Raw genomic sequence first — 22763 nt, 5'->3', positions numbered from 1 at the left:
ACCCACCACCACGTCGGACCCCTCCCCACGACCCTCCAGGGGTCGCTTCAGCCGGGTCATCCGGACCCCCCTTAAATTGACCCTGCCGGTGCAGGTCGATTCTGGAGGGGCGTGTGTAGCGGTTACCGCTGGATGCACACAATCGCCTTGCACCGGCCAGAACACGGCCAGACGCGCCTCTCCCGGGCATGCCCGGACTCACTGTTCCCGGGCACGCCCGAACCTCCCGGGCACGCCCGGTCTCGTCTTTCCCGGGCATGGCCGCTCTCGCCTTTCCAGGGCTCGCCCAGAGCGTCCGGGCATGCCCGCTATCGCCTTTCCAGGGCTCGCCCAGAGCGTCCGGGCATGCCCGCTATCGCCTTTCCAGGGCTCGCCCAGAGCGCCCGGGCACGCCCAGCCTCGACTTGCCAGGCCGCAGCCAAACACGCCCGGGCAGGTCCAGACTCGCCTTTCCAAGGCTCGCCCTTGACACCCGGGCATGCCCGGTATAGCTTTTGCCGGGCAAACTTCCCGACATAAATGTGTATATATATTGCTGCCCGATAAACGGGCTTAGGGAGAATACCTGAGCTGTTTTGTTTCAATAAAGCAACTCGGACGAATTCCGTCTTTGGTCGCGTCAATTCTTTCGACTCGCGTTGGAGCGCAGTTCCTTCAGTGTTGTGTTTTGAGCAAATGAATTTGCAAATTGAGCAATTAAATTAAATTAAAATTAATTAAATTAAATTAAATTAAAATTAATTTAATTAAATTACTTAAATTAAATTATAATTAATTAAATTAAATTAAATTAAAATTAATTAAATTAAACTTTTTGCAATTGAGCAAATGAATGAATCAAATCAAAAATTTGAGCAAATGGCCCCGAGCCCTTCACGCAGGGACCAGGTCGTAACAATAGCACAGGTACCTCGCTAGTGATTAAATGAACATGGAGTGTGATAATAAGGGAAGATCCTCGTGTTTGTATCTGATCTATCACGTGGGAGATATTTCAACAAACGTGGCACACGTGGTCAAAGCTTCTTCTTCTTCTTCATTAAAATGCAGCACGAGCCTGCGGGGTACGATCATTGGCTGATGTCGATGCTGTGCCGCTGGTGCAGTGCCCTTTGTCGGGTGAAATTTAATTGTTCAGGGTGCCGGCGATAGCTCACCTCCTCTTCACTTGTAACAACATAACCCGGAATGTTTAAAAATATATCTTTGGTTTGTGGCGAATCTGCGACTTGGAATTGTCGAGTGAAAGGTGTTTGAGAGATAGTTTGAGGGGTGCAGGGGGTCTTCACTCGGACATTGTTGTTCCATTGTGTTGGACTGTGTGGGACTACACTACACTGTACTGTGCTATACTGTAGGCCTACTGTACTGTGTCCGATGAACCGAGATCTCTCAGGTGAGGAACACAAGGTGAACCCTCCGGGATCCACGAGGGTCTCCGATGGGAGGAACCTGCTCGGTCCGGGAGGATCTCCCGGGGATAAGGAGTTCGGACTCGGTACGTGATGTTCTTGTTACCGTGCGGGGTCCGTGCTGTGCACTATGTACGTTAAGTACGTTAATAGTTTATGTGGGAATCACATCATGTCCGGATCGGATTCCCTCGTACAACATCGTGTCGATCTCCTGAGCCGGTGAATCGATTCCGTTCGTTGTAATCAGAGTAGATTTAAGATGGAGCCTCCTGTGCAGACTCTGGCAGAGTTAGACTGCCATGCACCAGGGTCCAGGATTGGCATTTGGCAACAATTACCTTTGGATTCTCTCCGGCAGATTCATCAGGGGATGAGGAGGGTTGCACCAGTTATTCCTTCAAACGGTGTGTAGCTACACCCATTATTGACCTTTTAAAACATTCTTTCCTTTGTTATGTCAGTGGTTGCCATTACATCACAGGATGGTTTGTCAGCAGCCCAATTCTGAAGACATCAGGGTTTTTGTGTAATACTGCTATGACAGATGCCAGACTGGCAGGTTAAACTCAAGGTACACACACTGTCTCCAATCATTTAGCCTGGCTTTAAGCTGTAATCCCGGTATTTCACAGGTAGGAGTGATGTCACACTGGTCTCACACTGGTCCTGGTAGGAGTCACAGGTAGGTAGGAGTCATCCCTCGGATGAACATTAAACGGGCGTCCCGTCTGCCAGCATTTGTTGGTGGACGTGAAACATCCCATGGGACACCGTGAAGACATCGTAGGACATCGTGAAGAGTAGACGAACTATCGTCGGTGCAATGGATCAATTACAAATTCCTTCCCTGAACCAGCAGAGGGCATTGCATCAGCAGCACAGCCACGGACTCAGCCAATGAGGCCAGCCCACTGTCTGGTGCTGCATATAAACAAAGAAGAAGAAGAAGTACAGACATCTTCATTTGCTGATTTAAAATCACTTTTAAGAGATCCACAAAACCCATGAGTTTGTCTCAAGGTGTACACTTTACCAATATCCGGTTATATTTTTGATAAACGTTACGGTTTTTTATCTTGCCAAAACGAAGTTTTTGCAAGATGTATTAGTCAGTTTGTATGTTTGTTTTTTTGTTTGTGGTTAATCATTTTTTTTTCACGTTTAGATCACTCTGTAGACCACAGTTATTATTGGAAACTCCTGTAACTTCGCATATCAGAGTCCTATAGAGATACCCTTCAGCACACAAAATTTTGAAGGTCAAGGTCAAAGGTCAAGGTCACTTTGTGGTCAATCATGGAGGTCGACGAAACACTAATTTTTTGAGTAACTTTGATCGGATCGTCTCCAAACTTCATGGGAATCTAGTATATGGTCCGGCGCTCAGCTGATTAGTTTTTGGTGGCGATCGGCCTTGACCTTCATGGTTAGCGCTGGAGGTCGAAAATTATTGACCCCAAGGTCAAATTTTGAAATCGTAGGTACCATATCGAGTAATACCTCATATGAATGCCCTTGATGAGTGCTTCCCAGATCTGTAAACAGTTTGACGCTATGACGTCATTTGATGACGTCATGACGAAAAAACGGAATTTTCACATTTTGGCAAGATACGGTTCACCCTGTGGGTGACATAATTTATTTGTTTTTTTGTTTGTGGTTAATCATTTTTTTTCACGTTTAGATCACTCTGTAGACCACAGTTATTATTGGAAACTCCTGTAACTTCGCATATCAGAGTCCTATAGAGATACCCTTCAGCACACAAAATTTTGAAGGTCAAGGTCAAAGGTCAAGGTCACTTTGTGGTCAATCATGGAGGTCGACGAAACACTAATTTTTTGAGTAACTTTGATCGGATCGTCTCCAAACTTCATGGGAATCTAGTATATGGTCCGGTGCTCAGCTGATTAGTTTTTGGTGGCGATCGGCCTTGACCTTCATGGTTAGCGCTGGAGGTCGAAAATTATTGACCCCAAGGTCAAATTTTGAAATCGTAGGTACCATATCGAGTAATACCTCATATGAATGCCCTTGATGAGTGCTTCCCAGATCTGTAAACAGTTTGACGCTATGACGTCATTTGATGACGTCATGACGAAAAAACGGAATTTTCACATTTTGGCAAGATACGGTTCACCCTGTGGGTGACATATGTTCATTTTCTTGGTTATTGCGATGATCCATGGAAATGTAGTTGGATCTTCATTTTTCTCCAGGTGTGTATTTAAAGACATTCCAGGAGTCAAATGATGATTTCTGGCTCTTTGAGGTGGAGACGGTTGTTGACGTAGCGATGCGGTGTGGTCGAGATAAACAAATTCACCTTTTTCCTGAATATTTATCTCCATCTCCAACAACAACCACTGAAAGCGTTCTTGTGTGGACTGAACAAAGCGTTATTATAATTTAAAGGTTAAAGTCTGTACTTGACTGTTGATGTAGAATATTCCACACATATCCAATATCACATTCCACTTTGTATTCCAGGTTTCCAATACGCATTTGTAAAAATAAAAATAAAAAACACCTTTAGAGGCCATTTTTTTCCCCTCAAGCGGGGGTTGGCCTTTTTCGGGGACCGTGGTTGTTGTTGTTTTTCGGTCCCCTTTTTGAAGCAATGTTTTACGGCCGGATGCCCTTCCTGCCGCCAACCCTTTTTGTCGCCTATACGCATTTGTAGATGTACATAATACAAGTAATAACTGTGCCTCCAGACTACCATAACCAAACATTATACAACACCTGTTGTTCTCTTCCATTGTTTGAACATTTGGTCTTTGGTTTCACCAACTGGTGGGTTTTATGTTAATAATGTACGAAGAGAAAAGAAAGTTCAAAGGTTATGTGAACTACTCGTTTTGTCAAGGGACAGATCATTGATCGACAGGGACAGATCATTGGGTTTGCTTTTTCAAATATATGTAAAATAAGTATTTATCGGAGAGTGAAAATCAAAGACTTCTTGAACACGTGTTGTGATAACGAGTTTGTTGAGAAATGTTCCTTATAATTGAGATCGAGTGCGATGTTTTATCTTCAGATTTTATTGTGGCTGTGAAGGTGGAGTCCGAGTTTCTGGACCAGTCCTCACTCAACAAAGGTTTGTCGGACAACAATCTTCATGTTATAGTTATTTTTAGTTATTCTTTACTATAAAATGGGAACGCCATGTTTGTTTGCTTTGCCAAATGAAGTTTCTGGTCGATCTCGATCAAACAACAGTCATAAATTATTTACGAGTGACTTGGGCATGGTATTGGTTTGGTGCAATGTTTCCTGAAATCCCAAAGCTTCCATGCCACTTAAGTGGGCCCCGGACCCCACATCTTGATAGCTTCGCGCTTGCAGCATCTAGGCGAGTATGCACCCTGTTTCTTTAATTTCTGGAAATCCCCTTTCAAAAAATCCTGGATCCGCCCCGAGAGTATATGATGCATATATGCACTTGCTCCATTATATATAGATTTGTCAGGCGTCACTAGCGGGTGAATGGAAGTTAAGAATGTATTATTTATTTATTTTTCTGCCATTACTTCATGGACTGGTAGTTTTTCTTTCGTGGACTAGTAGCGGACTGGCGGTTAAGAATCTCTGCGCTAGGAGATTGGGGAACCACTTCCCCTCCTCTTCTAGGAGGCAGAGGTGAAACCTCACCCACCCCCCCCCCCTGCTCCCAGGGAGGGGACATGTATGATGTGTGTGTGCAAGTTGTGTTACAGGTATTTCATAAGCCTGAGAACTTGAAAAATAGAACGTTCAGTTTTAATGTGATGTTTTTCTTTTTAGATTTGATTGTGAAAGTGAAGGTGGAATCTGAGTTTGAGGATGATTCAATATCTCAAGAGAAAGGTCTGAACCTCAACAACATTCTGCTTGTTCCAGTTACTGACAGTCATGTGTACATGTACATTGTACAGAAAGTTGTGAGAGATGCTGTTAGACTTGTCTTTAGGCCACGTTATTAATGACCCAGCTCATTAACGGATTCCTCTCTGCACATTGAAGCTTCACACTATTTCTTTGGGATGTTCAGGGTAAATATGGGTGTAATGACTGACGGCTGTGACAGAAGCATTTACATTTTAAATAGTTAGGTAAAAATGATTGTATCAACCATGTTGTCATTCATCATGGGCACTCCTATTGTACATTATAAAATAATGAGAAAAACAGAAAAGAGGCATTGTAATGGCACCTCCTCATGCGTTTCGGCATTTCACAGTTTAATTTGATATTTTGATAAACAATGAGGTAATAAAGATATTGTTATGTTTGTGGGGGGTAGGCAATGAAATACCTTAGGGTCAGATAGGATTGTATAGGGTAGTGTGCTCCGACTGTTGTGAAGAAGAAGAAACCTCTGACTTGAGTCAGCTCCGTGTGTTCGGATTAAGTGTGACGTGTGGCCATACAGAGGGTGGCTCTTAGGGGTTAAGGGTAAATCCCCTGTGTGTAAATTGCCCCTGTGATTTTTCCCTTGGTCCTTATGACACTACACTACACACACTACCAGCCAAGCGATCGGGACCCAAATTAATAACACTAAATAAAAGCCACCAGGATTCAGATATTGGACACTACCCCGACACCACCCAGCGAACGATCTCAAGTGGCATGAAGAAGGCCGTGAGGCCCCACCCCGAGAGGGATGATTGGTCGTGGCCGTGAAGTGATGCAATGGCGCCCGCTGATTGGCGTACGTGTGCGACGTCATGGTAGAACATTCTGGGCCAGGAGGAAAAGGGAAAAGTGAATGCCATTTTCTCTCTCCTGTGCTGGGATTCTCGTTGCATGCGGTCGCAGTTTGTGCACTCTCCATGCTGGCCTTCGCTGCGAGCAGTCGCCTTTCCAATCCCTCTGTTCCTGGCTGTGAGTGAAGGTGGACGCATCATTTCCCTGATTCCTTGGTGCTGGCTTCGTGATGGCTGGGCTTGGTGCCGTGTGCGCCTGGAAGGAACGTCGGGGCTCAGGGCAGCCGAGCGAGGAGGACGTGGGGGGAGCTCGGGCCTGTTATCGTGCGTCGGTGTGGCGGTGAACGCGGCTTCGCACCAAGGCGTGTTTTCCCACGCAGGGACGCGGGGCCTGTGATGACCCTGGACGGTCAAGGGAGCTGAGTACCCACTAACATTCATTACACACACATTTATTTTTCACTTTCGTTTTCCCCTTGTGTTGTATACGAGTCCGTATGGGGATGCTCCAATTAGGAATTTTAGTTTACTGTGCATTTTTTTTTGTTACCTGCATTTCTTTTATTAAACCCGGTATTGTTGCATTTTAATTCCTTGCCCTGTCCTGTTTATCTGTCAGTGATTCGGGAAACCACCCGTGCCGCGTACACCCGTGCGGGTAAGCCTCGTCACTCTCCGTTCGTTCGCGTGTGTAGAATATCCGCCATAGTTGACTGAATGCCTCAGAGGTAAGCTCGATCGGTCATTCGTCCGAGGCCAGTCTTTATCGGCATGGACACGACAATATGTTCTGGAGGAATAGATTTTAGGTTTACCTAAAATATATACAATGCGATTAGAATAACTGATGAGTTGCCATGAACAAAGTAAGAAAGTTGTGAAAAGTGTTTGTTAGGTTTTTGAACTGTCATGTGATCATTTGTGATCATCAAATTCCGACTCTCTATTTTGATATCTCATGACAGTGACTAATCTAGGAGCAGACCAAGCGAATCTGGCGATAGTGGGTGTGAGAGGTAGTGTCACCTGTAGAAGTAGGAGAGGTAAAAAGGTGATGATCAAAAGTGACCCCTTGTTTAACTAAGCCGTGGCAAATGATTGAGACTTTGAATTCGAGCAAACGGCGCGTAGTGCGGTGGAGATAATAATACCAGGGCACGAACTAAAAGTTCACAGAATTGACTTTGCGAGGCAATGAAACATGCCCGGCTATTCCGCATTGATCAGCGAGAACACCAAAATGTTATTTCATCATGCACTTCCTCAATTTTCAGACAACCCTACCCTTTCATGTTCACGATTTAAAAAAAAAAAGTTTTTCATCAACCTCTCCTTTGTTGTCCTCTTAGTAAGGGAAACATATGAAAATCTGTTAACGAAATTGTTACCAAAAAATTTCTTCACCAATATGTTTGTAAAGGTGTGTAATAACATGTGTTAAAATGTTGAAGGTCAACTCCCGTGGGAAACCCAGAAAAAAAGCTGTTGAATTCGGGTACCGAAAAATTATTTTCGAGAATTTTTATTTTTTAAAATCGGCCCTTAAGTAACTTATGAGGGGTCAAATAAGGGTTTTTCATGATTCTGAGTTGATTGTTAACATTTATATTTCACCACAGACACTCCTTTGTGGAAAAATAATTTCTAAATATATCTAATTTTCTACTTTGCAGGACATGGAGTCTAGCAATATGGATGAAGACGTTACTCCACCTGTGCTCAATTGCTTCATCTGTGCACGCTTGGATACACCAGCTGAAAGGCTCATACAGGCAAAATTTCTTCACCAATATTTCTTCACCTTCACCAAAGGGATACTCAACTTTATTGAAACAAGCAGAAACTGTCGAAAATGTTACTGTTGTGGAACGTATGAAGGAGGCTCAAAAGGAAGGAAAACTGAGGTACCACCAGAAGTGTAAAAATGATCTGTACAACAACTTTGTTGCAACCACCAAGAAGTCAGCTCAAGCATCAAAGGCAGAGAAAGAGTCATCAAAGTTGAAGAGAAGACGCACTACTTGTGAGTTCAGTTCATCAACTGGCTGCAGTTCTAGAAGATCACAGTCAGTTGACCTCCTGTATAAGGATGTATGCATTCTTTGCAACCAACCAGCCCAGCTCTACAAAAATAATCCAGCACAAGCTAGAAAGAAATACAGAGTGCCAGATAATTTGACTGCAGATACACTGAAGGCAAGCTTGCTGAAGACAGCACGGAGTCGCGGGGATGACTGGGGCACTGAAGTCACTGGACGCCTGGAAGGGATCAACGACTTGGTAGCAGAAGAAACACTGTACCATTTGCGATGCAAACTTATGTTTGCGAGAGGTGACAGTTTGTCCAAGACTGATGAGGAAGGAAAAAGGAAGAGAGGACAGAGGAGTATTGATGAGGAGCGAGAGGCAGTTTTTATTGAATTCTGCTAATGGTTAGACTCAGAATTAGAGCATGGGGTAATGAACATGGACCAAGTCCATGAAAAGCTGCAGGAGTTTGATCAGTCACCAGAGAAGAGCCTTTCTTATTCAAAGCATTGGCTAAAGATAAAACTTCTAGAGAAATACGAAGACACCTTGTATTTCACAACACAGGAAAGAAGGGCAGATGTACTCTGTCTCAAAGATGGCACCGACAATATTCTGCGAGAGCATCATGCTAATCTTGACCATGGAGATGGGAAGACTCAGATCATAAAGACGGCACTCAAGTTCATATCCAATGATATTGCCTTGATTGATTTAGGTCCAAAGTCATACCCCACCACACACAGTATGACTGACATCGATAGTCAGCTGACACTTGTTCCTGCAAGCCTTCAGATGTTCTTGAGACCGATTGTCAAGACAGACGAAAGAGTTGCCGTTTGGGGGCAGAATTTTATTAAGGCCTGTCGACCTCGGTCTGGAGTATTGCCACACCAAATGGGGCTTGCCATACAACTTGATCATAGATTTGGGTCAAAATGGATGCTCAACAAGTTCCACCGGCTGGGATACACTGAGTCTTACACGGAGACACTAAACTACAAATACTGCTTCCTTAATAGTAGGAGTGGAGATGATGTTCCAGATACTTCTGGCACTCTTGACACCATTGTGGAGGAAACCGATGAACAGATCAATGATGAGGTTGCGGTTGATGCTGCGCTTGAGGATCAATCAGTGATGACAGCCAAAGTGCCAGCCAGTGAAAGTGAATTGTCAAGTAATGATCAGGTGGTCTTTATGGAGGTTGGGGAAACAAACAATGCAGTCACTCAGTTTGTTGGAGACAATATAGATTTAAACATTGTCTCTATTCACGGAAACACTCCCTTTCACTCAATGGGTTGGATCGAAGTCACCTCTCCGGCACCACCTTTGCCAGATCCACAGACAACAGCAGCTTTTCCCCGGGTGAAGTTGAAGGCACTCGACAAAGCTAAGATCCTGAGAGGAACTGAAGTAAAGATTATTCCATTTACGAACAGGAAACAGATAGGAACGAACGCGATCATGTTTCTCCCCCTCGCTGAGCTTTCCTCCTCCCTGGCTCATGATCAGCCACTCCTCACTCCAGGTGACACACTCTGGGCAGCGGGGTGGGTGATCAAAGCCAACGATCCTGAGTTCCCACACTCCAACTGGAATGGCTGGATGAAGAGAATCCATGCTAATGATGCAAAGCAGAGCACACAGATCGAGTTCCTCCCAGTTATTGAAGGAGACCCTAATGACCTCAACACCATCTTCACCACTCTGAAAGAGTGCATACGGCGCGCTGGGGTCGCTATAGTGACCTTTGATCTTCCGATTTGGCTGAAGGCTGTGAATATAATAAAGCAGGCAAATCTACCCGTCATTCCAAGGTTGGGTGGTTTTCACCTGCTGAAGTCTTATCTTGGATCAATGGGTAACATCATGGAACATTCTGGACTACTAGATGTGATCCAGTTGATCTATCCTGGAAGTACGACAGCCAACCACATCATGGATGGAGGATGTTTTGACAAGGCAATCCGTGTTCACCTCCTCATCGATGCAGCCATCTATCAACACATCATGAAACTTGCCTTCACTGAGGAGGAGCGTGGTGACATGAAGACCTTCATGGAGAAGGTGGCTGATGGGAAGATGGGAGCCAGACACTCAGACCCAGTAGTGCCAGTGTTTGAGCAAAGGTTTGAAGAAACCTTCAAACGACTCGCAAAAGGAGGAAGAACACCTGCACTCTGGGTGGAGTACCACCACATGGTAGATGTGATCAAGGTCTTTATCAGAACCGAGCGACTTGCAGACCACAATGGGCATCTGTCCTGCATTGTTACCAAGATGCTTCACATCTTTGCCGCTGCAGGCCATCATCAGTATGCCAAGGGCGCACGGCTGTACTGTCAACTCATGAAGGAACTAGAAACTTTGCCTGCTTACAAAGACACCTTAGAACGTCTCACTGCCCACGGGAACCACGTTGTCCGTTACTCAAGTCATGAGTGGTCCGGCACATGGTGTGACATTTGCATTGAGCAGACATTAATGAAGGCAGCCAAGTCACAAGGTGGACTGAGCAGAGGAAGAATGAGAAACAGTTTTTCTGGCCACAAATGCTGGGGTATGAGCCAGTTCCAACACTGGACCCCACGGCTCCTGAGGAGCTATTGCAGTTCACGAGCTGTAATTGTCATGGAGATTGCAGCAACCGGCGATGCAGCTGCAAGAATAATGGGGTCACGTGCATCTCGGCCTGTGGAGTCTGTAATGGCATTACATGCAGAAACTGCAGTCATGATGTTGTTGAGTCTGAAGAAGACATAGACAATGACTGTTGAAACTTCTGACATTGTGAATGAGAAATAACTCTTGAGTATTATATATGTATGTGAAATAAAAGCTACTTTGTGTGTAAATGTAAAAGTGAAAATATAAATGTTAACAATCAACTCAGAATCATGAAAAACCGTTATTTGACCCCTCATAAGTTACTTAAGGGCCGATTAAAAAAAAAAAAAAAATTCTCGAAAATAATTTTTCGGTACCCGAATTCAACAGCTTTTTTTCTGGGTTTCCCACGGGAGTTGAACTTCAACATTTTAACACATGTTATTACACACCTTTACAAACATATTGGTGAAGAAATTTTTTGGTAACAATTTAGTTAACAGATTTGTGAAATATCTCATAAAATGCCCTTACTATCTGGTGAAGTAGGGAAATGATTTTGACTGTTTGAGATCGTACGTGTTTTTACCAACTATGTATAACGATTGTTTTGGTTTAGATTTGCTTGTTTACCCTTCTTTTATTGTAATAAACTGTTGTCACATGGTTTGCAGGTGATACTCAAGTCGTGAAGTCAGAAAATTTGCAAAACATCCTTCTTCAAACTTCCCAGGATGCTTTGAGAAATTACCATGTAAAGCAGGAACCACATGATTCTTCACCCATGGAGCCAAGCAAAGGTGCTCAGCTGCTCGAAGGTAAGCCGAGCTCTCAATATATCACATCACACTGTGTTTACCTGTTTAGTTCATTCTTTCACAATGAAATCGTTTTGTTACAAATCCTGCAGAATGACGAGTCCATTTAAATTGGTTTCACTCAAATGTCTTGTTTATGTGAACCAGACAGGATACCTGTTACATTTAAAATATCCAAAAACATTCTGTGCTTAGTATTTCTGGTCTTAACTGAGGATTGATTGGACACATGAAGATAAAGTTCCAAAAGTCTGTATTTCACCAATGTGCACTGGAAATAACGTTGGAAATAACAAACTAATTGAGATTACTGGAACTCGTCAAGTTTAAAAGAAAAGTTTATGACAATGTAAAGTTTAGATTGTCATAAACTTTTCTTCCACCATTTCCTGATCACGGATGAAGCGAACGTAGCAGAGTAACAGAACTTCACTGTCACGCAAAGTGGACTCATCCAGCTGGATGGCGAAGTGTGTGCTTCTCAACTCACAACACAGCTTATCTTCTACATCTGATGACATTTCATCAATCCGCCTGGCCACGGAATCATTGCTGAGCGCAATCGACGAGAGAACTGGATTCGGATCCTGGCCCATAACGGTTTTTATCACTTCCCCAACAGCTGGTTTGATCAACTGTTCGCCGATTGAATGCGGTTTTCCAGATCTGGCGATGAGCAATGACAGCTTATACGACGCTTCCAGTCCTTTATCCACGAGCTTTTGGCTGTCTTTGAACATCGTCGTGACCGTGGATCGCTTCTCAAATTTCTCTTTCAGCGATTGGAAATAGCTGACCTCTGCGCGAGCCTTATCACTGTGCTTTTTACTCAGGTGCTCGCTCAGTCGAGATGGTTTCATTGCTTCATTGGACAGCGTGATACCACACAGCAAACACATCGGTAACTGTTTGTTCGTCGGAGATGGAATGAATCCATACTTGATGTATTCAACGGAATACTGACGACACTTTTTCTTTGAGGCCGACATCTTGAAGCCGACCGGACGTGAAGCTTTTTTGAATAACGAAATCAACATGCCAAAATGTCGAAAGACTAACACCAGCGCTAACACTGACTGTTCATACCTTGCCCAATGTCTGTGCTGGCCAGGCCAGGCTGTAAAGTTGAACCAGGCACGTTGAATAGTCCAGCACGAATAGAGTGTATTATATCCCGCATAAAAAGATTCTTGCAAGCCGATTGGTTGAAATGGCACCATGTGACAAAAATTAGTGTTGTACTGCGGCCAATAGTTTTTACTATTGGTCGTCGTCATGGAAGCGGCCAATAGTATTTCGCTGGTGTCATACACTATCATGTTTGTTGCGTGAGCATGTATGGACAAGAAAATACCGACACGACATCAGTGAATATGTGATCATAAAAACCATGCGGATGGGGAAAGAATGTGGTCGTTGATTGGATGGCCAATTTGCCGAATGGCGCCGGGTAACCTGTTCAGACTGCAGGAAGCCCAATGAGCGCTCCAAATCGCCGCTGCTCCTCTAAATCGCCAGTGCCCCCCAAATCATTGCCAGCACCCCCCTACCGCCCGTGGACTCTGGAGCGCCCCCCTGAAAGTTCCCAGCACCCACTGGGGGGTGGTAGGGATCACTTTGAGAACCTATAATCTAAACAAATTCAAGATTGTTGCATCACATTGGTCACAAGCCATTCAAAATCCAGCAATCAGTGTTACAATCAGCTACACCAACTTTGGATGATTTCCTGTGGAAGGAAGTTCACCAACTCAGTTACCTGACAATCTCAAAACACCTACTATCTGCTGATTGCTTGAGTCACCATGTATAGTGCTGGGTTGTCCAACATTCGACCCGAGGGCCAACATTCGGTCTCTTCAAATTGCACCACAGCTGTCTCTGCTTGTGAGAAGGTTGACTGCCTCAATTCTGTGTTTGCTTCCAAATATTGTCTCTTTAACCCCTCACTCTCTGTACCCATTCTATCCAGTCATTCATACCCAACTTCTCCTGGACTCTGTGTCTTTTGCACTTGAAAAGGTGTAGAAGGTTCTTTCAATCCTCGACTCTGATTCTGCAACTGGACCGGACGGCATCAGCTCAATGTGTCGTAAAATCCTGCTTTGCTGCTTTTTCACGTCTTCTCTCAGCCCTTTTCACCCTGTCATTTGCGCATGGTCATCGTCCATCTGCTTGAAAATCTGCTAACATCACTGCATTACATAAAAAGGTGTAAAAGCGAATCCACTCAACCACAGACCTATTTGCTTACTTCCAATCATCAGCAAGGTCATGAAATCCATCATCGCAGTTGATATGAAATCCTTCCTTTTCTCCAACAACCTCATCTCAGATCACCAATTTGGTTTCAAATCAGGTCAGTCCACCTTGGACATGCTGCTTCTACTCACCCAACAATGGATGGAGGCCCTCAATGTCAGACATGAGGTCAAGGTTGTCTCACTGTACATATCTCGTGCTTTTCATACAGTCTGACATCCTGCCTTGTTCTCCAAACTGTCTGCCTATGGCATCCAAGGCCAACTGCACACATGGCTTTTTGACTTACTCAACTGACTTTCATCTCCTATCCCTGTCAAGGCTAGAGTGCCCCAAGGCAGTGATCTTGGCCCAGTTATATTCCTGATCTTCATCAGTGATCCCCTTTATCTATTTGCTGCGACTGCACCCTCTGCCATGACGTCCCTTCATCCTTCAGACAGGCACGCTGCAGCCTCTTCCCAATCTTCAGACCTGAGAAGGTGGACAAGTTTATATCAACCCTTGACTCTGACTATGCTACTGGACCAGACGGAATCAGCTCTCATGTCCTGAAAACCTGTTCTGCTGCTCTTGCACATCTCTGACATTTTCACCCTATAATTTGCTCTGAGTTAGCTTCCATCTGCCAAGCCCTCCTCCTTCCAAATTTCCATCATTTCCTTAATGAGAGTATCCTTCTGGATCCATCTTGTCGACCCATGGTCCTCACCTGCCTTTCATTCCTCTCCACACCCATTGTTTATCCAAGTCTCCCTCCATCTTGTCCTTCAAGTCCACTGTTGGTGTTCCCCCTCTCTACTGTTCTTTTTATCCTGTTACTTGGTGATCTGTTAAGTGTCCTGGCGCCTCCACGAGCCTTGATTCTGTATACCAAAAATATATGTGAAAAAAGAACTCTGTGTATCACAATGCCTGATGGCATGTCTACAAGAGATGGAGAATGCCCAGCATAAACGCTCCTGTCTGCCAACAGACCTCGACATCCTTTGGCTCTTCTTCACATTGCCAATGAACTCTTTCCAGAGCACTATAAGAGTATTGTTCCCCCAAGTTGTTCCCCAAGAGTATTGTTACACCGAACGTAATACTCTCTGTCTAACGTTTTAAATCCCCACCCCACCCCACCCCCCCAAAAAACAACAACAACAACAACAAAAAAAACATTTATTTTTCCTTTCTCCACGTGTGCCGTTGTCTCATCCTGTACTTTCTGTCCAGGTGTATCGCGGTGCTTTTCGCCCTGCCCCCATTATCTCCTTGCCATCATTATCTCCTTGCACCTTTTGCCCTGTTCACGTGACTTGTGGTGGTCCCTCTCGGCCCTCCCCCCGTTGGTATTTTGTGCATATAAGATTGTTCACAGTTCTGTTTAAATATTATTTTAAATATGTTTAACCTTTCCCCTTCAGTGGTTTATTCAGTGGTTTATTACAACACGCTGTTTTTCTTCCTATTTAAAAGGCTTTTATCAATTTCCTCTCCAACTCATTCCACGTCAAAAAAAAGAAATTCAATATCTTATACGTCTCCCTCACTACATGGTCTAAATTCACATTCATTCCATCCTTCCTCCATCGTTCTGAATCGGATTGCTAACTTGAAAATCACAACAAACCCAATTTGTTATCAATGTTCGTCTTTCATTAATCATCCACTTTCTAAACTCCCCTCTTGCCCCTCCCCTCCAAATCCCCCCCCTTGCACCTACACTCCTAAACTCCCCCCTTTCCCCTCCACTCTTAAACTCCCCCCTTGCCACTCCACTCCTGAACTCCCCCCCTGCCCTTCCCCTCCTAAAGTCCCCCCTTGCCCCTCCCCTCCAAATCCCCCCCCTTGCCCCTCCACTCCTGAACTCCCCCCTTGCCCTTCCCCTCATAAACTCCTCCCTTGCCCCTCCCATCCAAATCCCCCCCCCCTGCCCCTGCACTCCTGAACTCCCCCCTTGCCCTTCCCCTCATAAACTCCTCCCTTGCCCCTCCCATCCAAATCCCCCCCCCTTGCCCCTCCACTACTAGACTCCCCCCTTGCCCCTCCCCTCCTAAACTCCCGCCTCACTCCTCCCCTTCAAAACTCCCCCCCAACTCCTCCCATTCAAATCTCCCCCCATACCATTCCTCTCAAATTCTCCCTCCTCCCCCCTCCTCAAAGTTGCCTCCTCCCCACCTCGTCTCCCTTCTATCTCATGCCTCCACCCCCCCAACCTTCTACTGTCCCATGCCCCCCCTCAAACAACCCCTCACTCTGCCTCATCCCTTCACCACCAAACCTTTCATCCTCCTCATCCTTCCCTTTCTTGGAACTCTTCTGTAATCTCTGACACACTATCAACTGCTCTCCCTACCTCCCCCTCTCATCCTTCATCTTACCCTACTCCTCCACTCCCCTCCCCTCCCCTGTACCCAATGCTCCCCCTCTCTCTTCTTTAACGGTATGGACCTGAAACATCCGGGGCCTTCGCTCAAACCTGACTGATCTCTCCATACAGGTTGCTTCTGACAATCCAGACTTGATCTGCTTAACAGAGACTTTCCTCCTTCAAGATGTCTCTGATTCCTCAATATCTCTTCCTGGTTATTCCCTCTTCCGGTATGATAGACCTGAGCCTCGTCCTGGTGGTGGGGTGGCTATCTTTATCAAAAACTCTCTTCCTCACTCTCCTTGCACTGCCCTCTCTCCTCCTCACCCCCAGGAGTACCTCTGGCTACGGCTTCCTCTCCGCTCCCACCTTTTGTTCATATGTGTTCTGTACCGTCCCCCAAACAGTGATGACTCAATTTACATTTCACTCTCTGACAACATGGACCAACTTCTATCCACTCATCCCAACTCTCTCTTCCTCATATGTGGTGACTTCAACTGTCATCATGCCACCTGGTTGGGTGTGGGTTCCTCTCTCACCAGTCATGGCACCTCAGCAAAGGACTTCTGTGACTCACTGGGATTGACACAATCTGTCAATTTCCCGACCCGTATCTCAGCCAATGGAGTTTCTTCTCTTCTAGACTTGGTTATGACAAACTTCCCTGCTAATGTCTGCTGCTCTTCTTCTGCTCCAATCGGTTCTTCTGATCATGTGCTTGTCAAAGTGGACATCTCTCTGGCCATTCTCAGAGAGCCTCCTCAGCGTCGAAGAGTCTGGCATTTCACTCAGGCCGACTGGGACGGGCTTCAAGCAGCCATCAATCGTCTGGATTGGTCTCCCATCTCCACTGCCTCTGACATCAATTCTTCCTGGGAATTCTTCCAAAGCAAACTGATCTCTCTCATGCACAGATTTATCCCATCTCGTCTTCAGTTGTCTTACCCTTCCTCCCATCCATGGTACACCGAATCTTGTGGTGAGGCAGTTGCCCTGAAACAACTTGCCTTTGCCTCTTGGAAGGCTAATCCAACTGAAGGCAATCTCAGTTCCTTCCACCAAGCTCGGAACAAGTGTGTGTCTACCCTCAGGAGTGCCAGGAAGCACTATCTCTCCTCACTCAAGAACGAACTCTCAAACCTGTCTCCTTCCTCCAAATCCTGGTGGCGTCTGGTCAAATCCGTTTCTGGTGTTTGTTCCCCCTCCATCCCCTCCCTTACCTCAAATGGCCACACAGTTGACATCGCACGTGACAAAGCCGAATGCCTCAACTCTGTGTTTGCCTCAAAATCTTTAGTCCCAAACCCATCTCTCTCTGTTCCCACCTTTCCCAGTCGAACCCAACTGCTCCTGGACTCTGTGTCCTTCTCTCCTGACAAGGTGGAGGAGTTTTTGTCTAACCTCGACTCTGATTCTGCAACTGGACCAGACGGTATCAGCCCACGGGTCCTAAAATCCTGCTCTGCCGCTCTATCTCACCCTCTCTCTGTTCTTTTCACCCTATCTTTTGCTCAAGGTCATCTGCCAGCATCCTGGAAATCAGCAAACATTACCGCTTTACACAAAAAAGGTGCAAAAACAGATCCTTTTAACTACAGACCAATCAGCCTGCTCCCAATTATCAGCAAAGTCATGGAATCCATCATTGCTTCGGATATGAAATCTTTCCTCTTCTCCAATGGCTTGATCTCTGATCATCAATTTGGATTCAGACCAGGTCACTCTACTCTGGACATGCTGCTTCTCCTGTCTCAACAATGGATGGAGGTCCTCAATGCCAAACAGGAAATCAGAGCTGTCTCCCTTGACATATCACGTGCCTTCGATACGGTCTGGCACCCAGCTCTGCTCACCAAACTCTACTCCTATGGTATCCATGGAAATCTCCATGCATGGCTTGCGGACTTCCTCTCTGGTCGTAGTCAACGTGTGGCCCTGAATGGATTTCTCTCATCTCCCCTTCCTGTTCAGGCTGGAGTTCCCCAAGGCAGTGTGCTGGGCCCTGTGCTTTTTCTGGTCTTTATCAATGATCTCTCCGACTCTCTGGAAAATCCTCTCTATCTCTTTGCTGATGACTCCACTCTCTGCCGCTCCATTCCTCTTCCCTCAGATCGGCAGTCTGCAGCCTCCTCACTCTCTGAAGACCTGGACAAAATCACAGACTGGTCAAACAAGTGGAACATGTCTTTCAATCCTGACAAATCTCACACTCTTACTATGTCTCTCCGAAAAGATCGACAGGACAACCCTCCCATCTACTTTCTCAACAATCCTCTCCAAGAAGTTCTGTCGCTCAAGCTTTTGGGTCTCACTATCTGCCATAATCTTTCTTGGGAAAACCACATTTCCAAGCTGGCCTGCAAAGCCAGTCGCCGACTGGGCATCCTCCGTCGTGCGAAGTCCTTCCTAGGCACACCTGAGCTCCTCACCACATACAAGGCTTTCATCCGCAGCTCAATGGAATACTGTTCTCCCCTATGGGCTGGTGCTCCTGCCTCACACCTAGCTCGGCTTCACGCTGTTGAAACCAAAGCTTTCAGAATCATTGGAATCTCCCGCGATGAAGCTATCTCTGAGGGCCTTTCACTCACTCACCGCAGGCAGGTAGGTGGTCTTTCTGTCTTCTACCGACTCCTCTCCGGCCTTGCTCCCCCAGCTCTCTCTGTGCTCTGTCCCCCAAACATTCCTACAGGTCGCACAAGATCTGCCAGCAAGCCTCTGATGGTTAAACTGCCGAAATCTCGGCTCTCTGCTCACCTTCACTCCTTCATTCCTCTTTTCTCCCGCCTCTGGAACAAACTCCCACACTCCCTTCAATCCCACTCCTCCCTCCAGGTCTTTAAAACAGCTGTTCACCACCATCTCTTATCTTCCCCCATCCAAAACCTCGATCTTTTCTACCCCCACTAATTCACCCCAGATCCACCTTGTTTGTAATTCCAACTTCTTTCCTGGTAGTCCTGGCAGTGTCCATATGTTTTATGCCTCTCCCACCCCCTTTCCCATGCCTCCCCCCCAAAGCCCTCTCCCTCCCACAGATCTCTCGATGTCTTCATGTCTCTCGGTTCCTGCTCTCAAATGTTGTGTTTGTGTCCTTCCCCCTCTCTCCCCATCTTGTCTACCGCTCCCGATGTTATTTGTTTTATGTGTCGGTTTGTCGGTTATGTGTCGGTTTGTCGGTTTGTCTTTCTGTGTGATAAATGTTCGCTCTTTCACGAGCCTCGATCTTGTATACAAAAAAAAAAAAGAAAAAAAAAGTGGGCTGGTACTTATTTGTCCTTCGTCTCTTTTTAGAAATTGTAGAGGGTAAGGCTATGAACAAGTCATTCTGCATTGGCAGACAGGTTTAATAATGGATGGATTCAACAAAATGTTGATCGGAGTATGTTAACTGCCGTGAGAAGCAAGGAGAAGCTGATATTGGTCGGACAAACCTTTGATTGCTATACACTGTCCAGAATGACAGAACATCCGTGTGCTCAGTCGACCCATTTGGGAAGATCCAAAATTCTTTCATTTTTGAATCCTTACTGGTCATTTTAATTGAGCATCGGTATATGGCCAATGTTCAATCTAATTTGAGTGAAATATATGTCAATTTTGTTAAGTTTGTGTGAATTATTGATGATTTTTTGTGACTTGTCTTTACAGAGAAACAAATGAAACTGGTTTCTTGTTCCAACTGTTCCCAGCTGTTTGACACGGAAGATTTAAATCAGCACATGACTCGGAATGTTTGTCAAGAAACCGACACATTTCGCAGCGTGTCTTACACACTCCATTGTAAACGTTGTACAGAGATCCTCAAGAATATCCAAGGAAGTGAGAGACCACACAAGTGTTCCGTGTGTTATAAATCATTTACTGCATTATCATCTTTAAAAGTACATCAAAGAATACACAAAGGACCCCACAAGTGTTTCCTGTGCTCCAAGGAATTTAACCGTTCATCAAATTTATTCCGACATCAAAGCATACACACTGGGGCAAAGCCCTACAAGTGTTCGGTTTGCAACAAGACATTTGCTCGATCATCATCTTTACATCGACATCAACGAATACATACGGGAGAGAAACCCTACAAGTGTTCCATGTGCCCCAAAGCATTTGCTCAAGCATCGCATTTATATGAACATGAACGAATACATACCGGGAAGAGTTTGCACAAATGCCCTAGAGAGAGATTGGGCAACAGACTGAGTAATTGAATCGGGAAACAAAATTGGAAACTCCACAACGGGATCAAAGATTGACAATAGCAAATGCTGCAGCAACACCTCGAGAGGAAGAACAACTCGAAGTTGCGAACTCAGCTCAAATAGCACGTTTGCAAACAAAACAGATAAGAGCAACAAAGATGGATCACAATAAGGATGAGAATAATGGCCAACAACAGAAAGAAGAAGAAGAGGAGGTTGACAACGAACAGCATAGGCTTGAAGAGGAGTTGCCTAATAAAATGGAGGAAATCGGACAAATATCACGCAGGCAAAGACCGCAACTCCACCGAATAAAAAAACAACTGAAGATACAAGCAAGGCGAATAAACCAAGCTGTCACTAAAATGCTCCCCAAATCACCTAATCTGAGAGAAATTAACGATGTGAGTTTTGCAACAGCACTGTATGTCCAATAGAAAATAACAAGCAAACAACGCAAAAAAGATACATCTGATAATCTGACCTGAAACAAAACACCACCATGGAAACAGAGACTGGAGAAGCAGAGATACCGACTGAGGAAGGAAACGGGACAAATAGAACAATTCAAGAAGGGAAACAAAAGTCCAAAGCTCAAGCAAAGAATCTGACAAATAAAAAATATATACATCAAAAATAATGGGCTAGAACCATTAGCTGCCTAAAGTAATCAAAAAATACAACAGATAGCAGGGAAAATAAAAAAAACTATGAGGCCAACAACAGAAGAAAGCAAAATCAACAGTTTGAAAACAACCTGAAAAATTTATACAGAGAACTCGGGAAATGGAAACAAAATGTGGCAACTCCTCCCCTAAAAGAGGATCTTGAAAAATTCTGGAAAGGGATATGCGAAGACAAAAAAAACACACAACGAGGAAGGAGATTGGATCTGAAACCTGGAAGAGAGGAAACAACATTTCAAGGAAATGCCTCCAGTAATAATTGATGCAGGAAAGATAAGACACCAATTTGCAAATATGGCAGACTTCAAAATCCCTGGCCCATATGGGATCCCAAACTACTCAGTTAAAGCAACTGCATGCTCTCCACCCTCACTACACTCAAGCATTAAACAAAATCATCAACAGGCAGCAGCCAATGGATCAATGGTTCACAGAAGGCAACACTCTTCTCATCTTAAAATCTAATGAAACTCATCGACCCCACAAGTATAGACTAATAACATGCTTACCAACAGCATGGAAACTTTTAACATGATTAATTACTGATGAAATTTTTGAACACCTCACTCAACAAGGAGCTTTAGAGACAGAACAGAATTGATGTAGGAGAAGCTGTTATGGAACGATAGACCAAAAAAGCCTTTGATAGTGTTCCACATTCATGGATTATAAAATGCATGCAAGTATACAAATTTAACCCCAAATCGTCACACTGATAGAGAAAGTAATGATGCTCTGGAATATATGTCAATTATGATGCTCTACCTCACTTGTAAGGACAACTTGAAATCCCAGGTGGCCTATTAAATGGCTGCGTATGCCAGGTGGTTCGCTTTTGCTTGACAAAGCGTGTGCATCACAAGTGAAATGTTGCCTGTGACTAATCCTGCTCTTGTGGTTAGCAAGAAACATCGGAGAGTTGATTTTGAGTTTTACTTTTTGGATGGCTGTGCTTGTTTTCGTATAATATTGTTACGTTTGTGGGGGTACGTAAAAGGATCCCATAGTAAAGGTAGCACTGTATAGGAAATAGCTTGGACTGTGTAATCGAGAAATCATCGATGACATCGAGAAATCTCGATGTACAGTGTGGAAGTGTAAATTTATCTATGAATCAAGTGATTTTTATGAGCCACAACCTGCACACCTCGCGACACAATTTTGTATCGGTTAATTATCGCTGGCACTCTGACCAAATTTGCTTGCTCGAGAGGCAATGGTAAATCTCTTATTAATGGTAAATCATTTTATGACTAAGGGTAATATAATTACAGATAGGATGTTTTTTTGAAAATAGTGTACTTCCCAAACGATAAATGAAATATATAGAAAATGTTTTATACTGAGTTCTATAAGTAAAGATGTTGTTTTCTTGGTAAATAATACAAACTAGCAGCTGGTGCCACATTGTCTAACCAGGTTGTCTGAAGTAATTAGCATTCACTTAATTGGTTTACAAATTCCATTGTTTGGTAAAACTAATAATTTGCACGGCAAACTTGTTTCCATTGTGGCAGTAGTGGGCGACTCAGTGCGAGGTCTTGTTTTGATAAGTAAATGCAAAATACTTTTTTTTTTTTTTGTGTACAGAGTCGAGGCTCGTGAAAGAGCTAACATTTATCAAACAAACAAATCAAACAAACAAGCAAACAAAGTATATAAAAAGGGGAGCGGTCGACAAGATGG

General features: G+C 44.6%; 1 protein-coding gene across 1 annotated transcript; it reads left to right on the top strand.

Annotated features, from left to right (window-relative positions):
- The first annotated feature begins 1215 nt into the window (after positions 1 to 1215).
- On the top strand, positions 1216 to 21109 carry LOC137428416 (uncharacterized). The gene is made up of 5 exons (XM_068118338.2): positions 1216 to 1498; positions 4459 to 4518; positions 5205 to 5267; positions 11425 to 11568; positions 19844 to 21109. The coding sequence occupies exons 1-5, from the start codon at positions 1378 to 1380 to the stop codon at positions 20398 to 20400; spliced, it is 945 nt and encodes a 314-aa protein (XP_067974439.2). The 5' UTR covers positions 1216 to 1377; the 3' UTR covers positions 20401 to 21109.
- Positions 21110 to 22763: the final 1654 nt, after the last annotated feature.

The sequence above is a fragment of the Myxine glutinosa genome, chromosome 5 (genome assembly GCF_964187855.1).
Source record: "Myxine glutinosa chromosome 5, kmMyxGlut1.1, whole genome shotgun sequence".
NCBI lineage: Eukaryota > Metazoa > Chordata > Myxini > Myxiniformes > Myxinidae > Myxine > Myxine glutinosa.
This window is presented reverse-complemented; position numbering and strand designations above follow the sequence as displayed.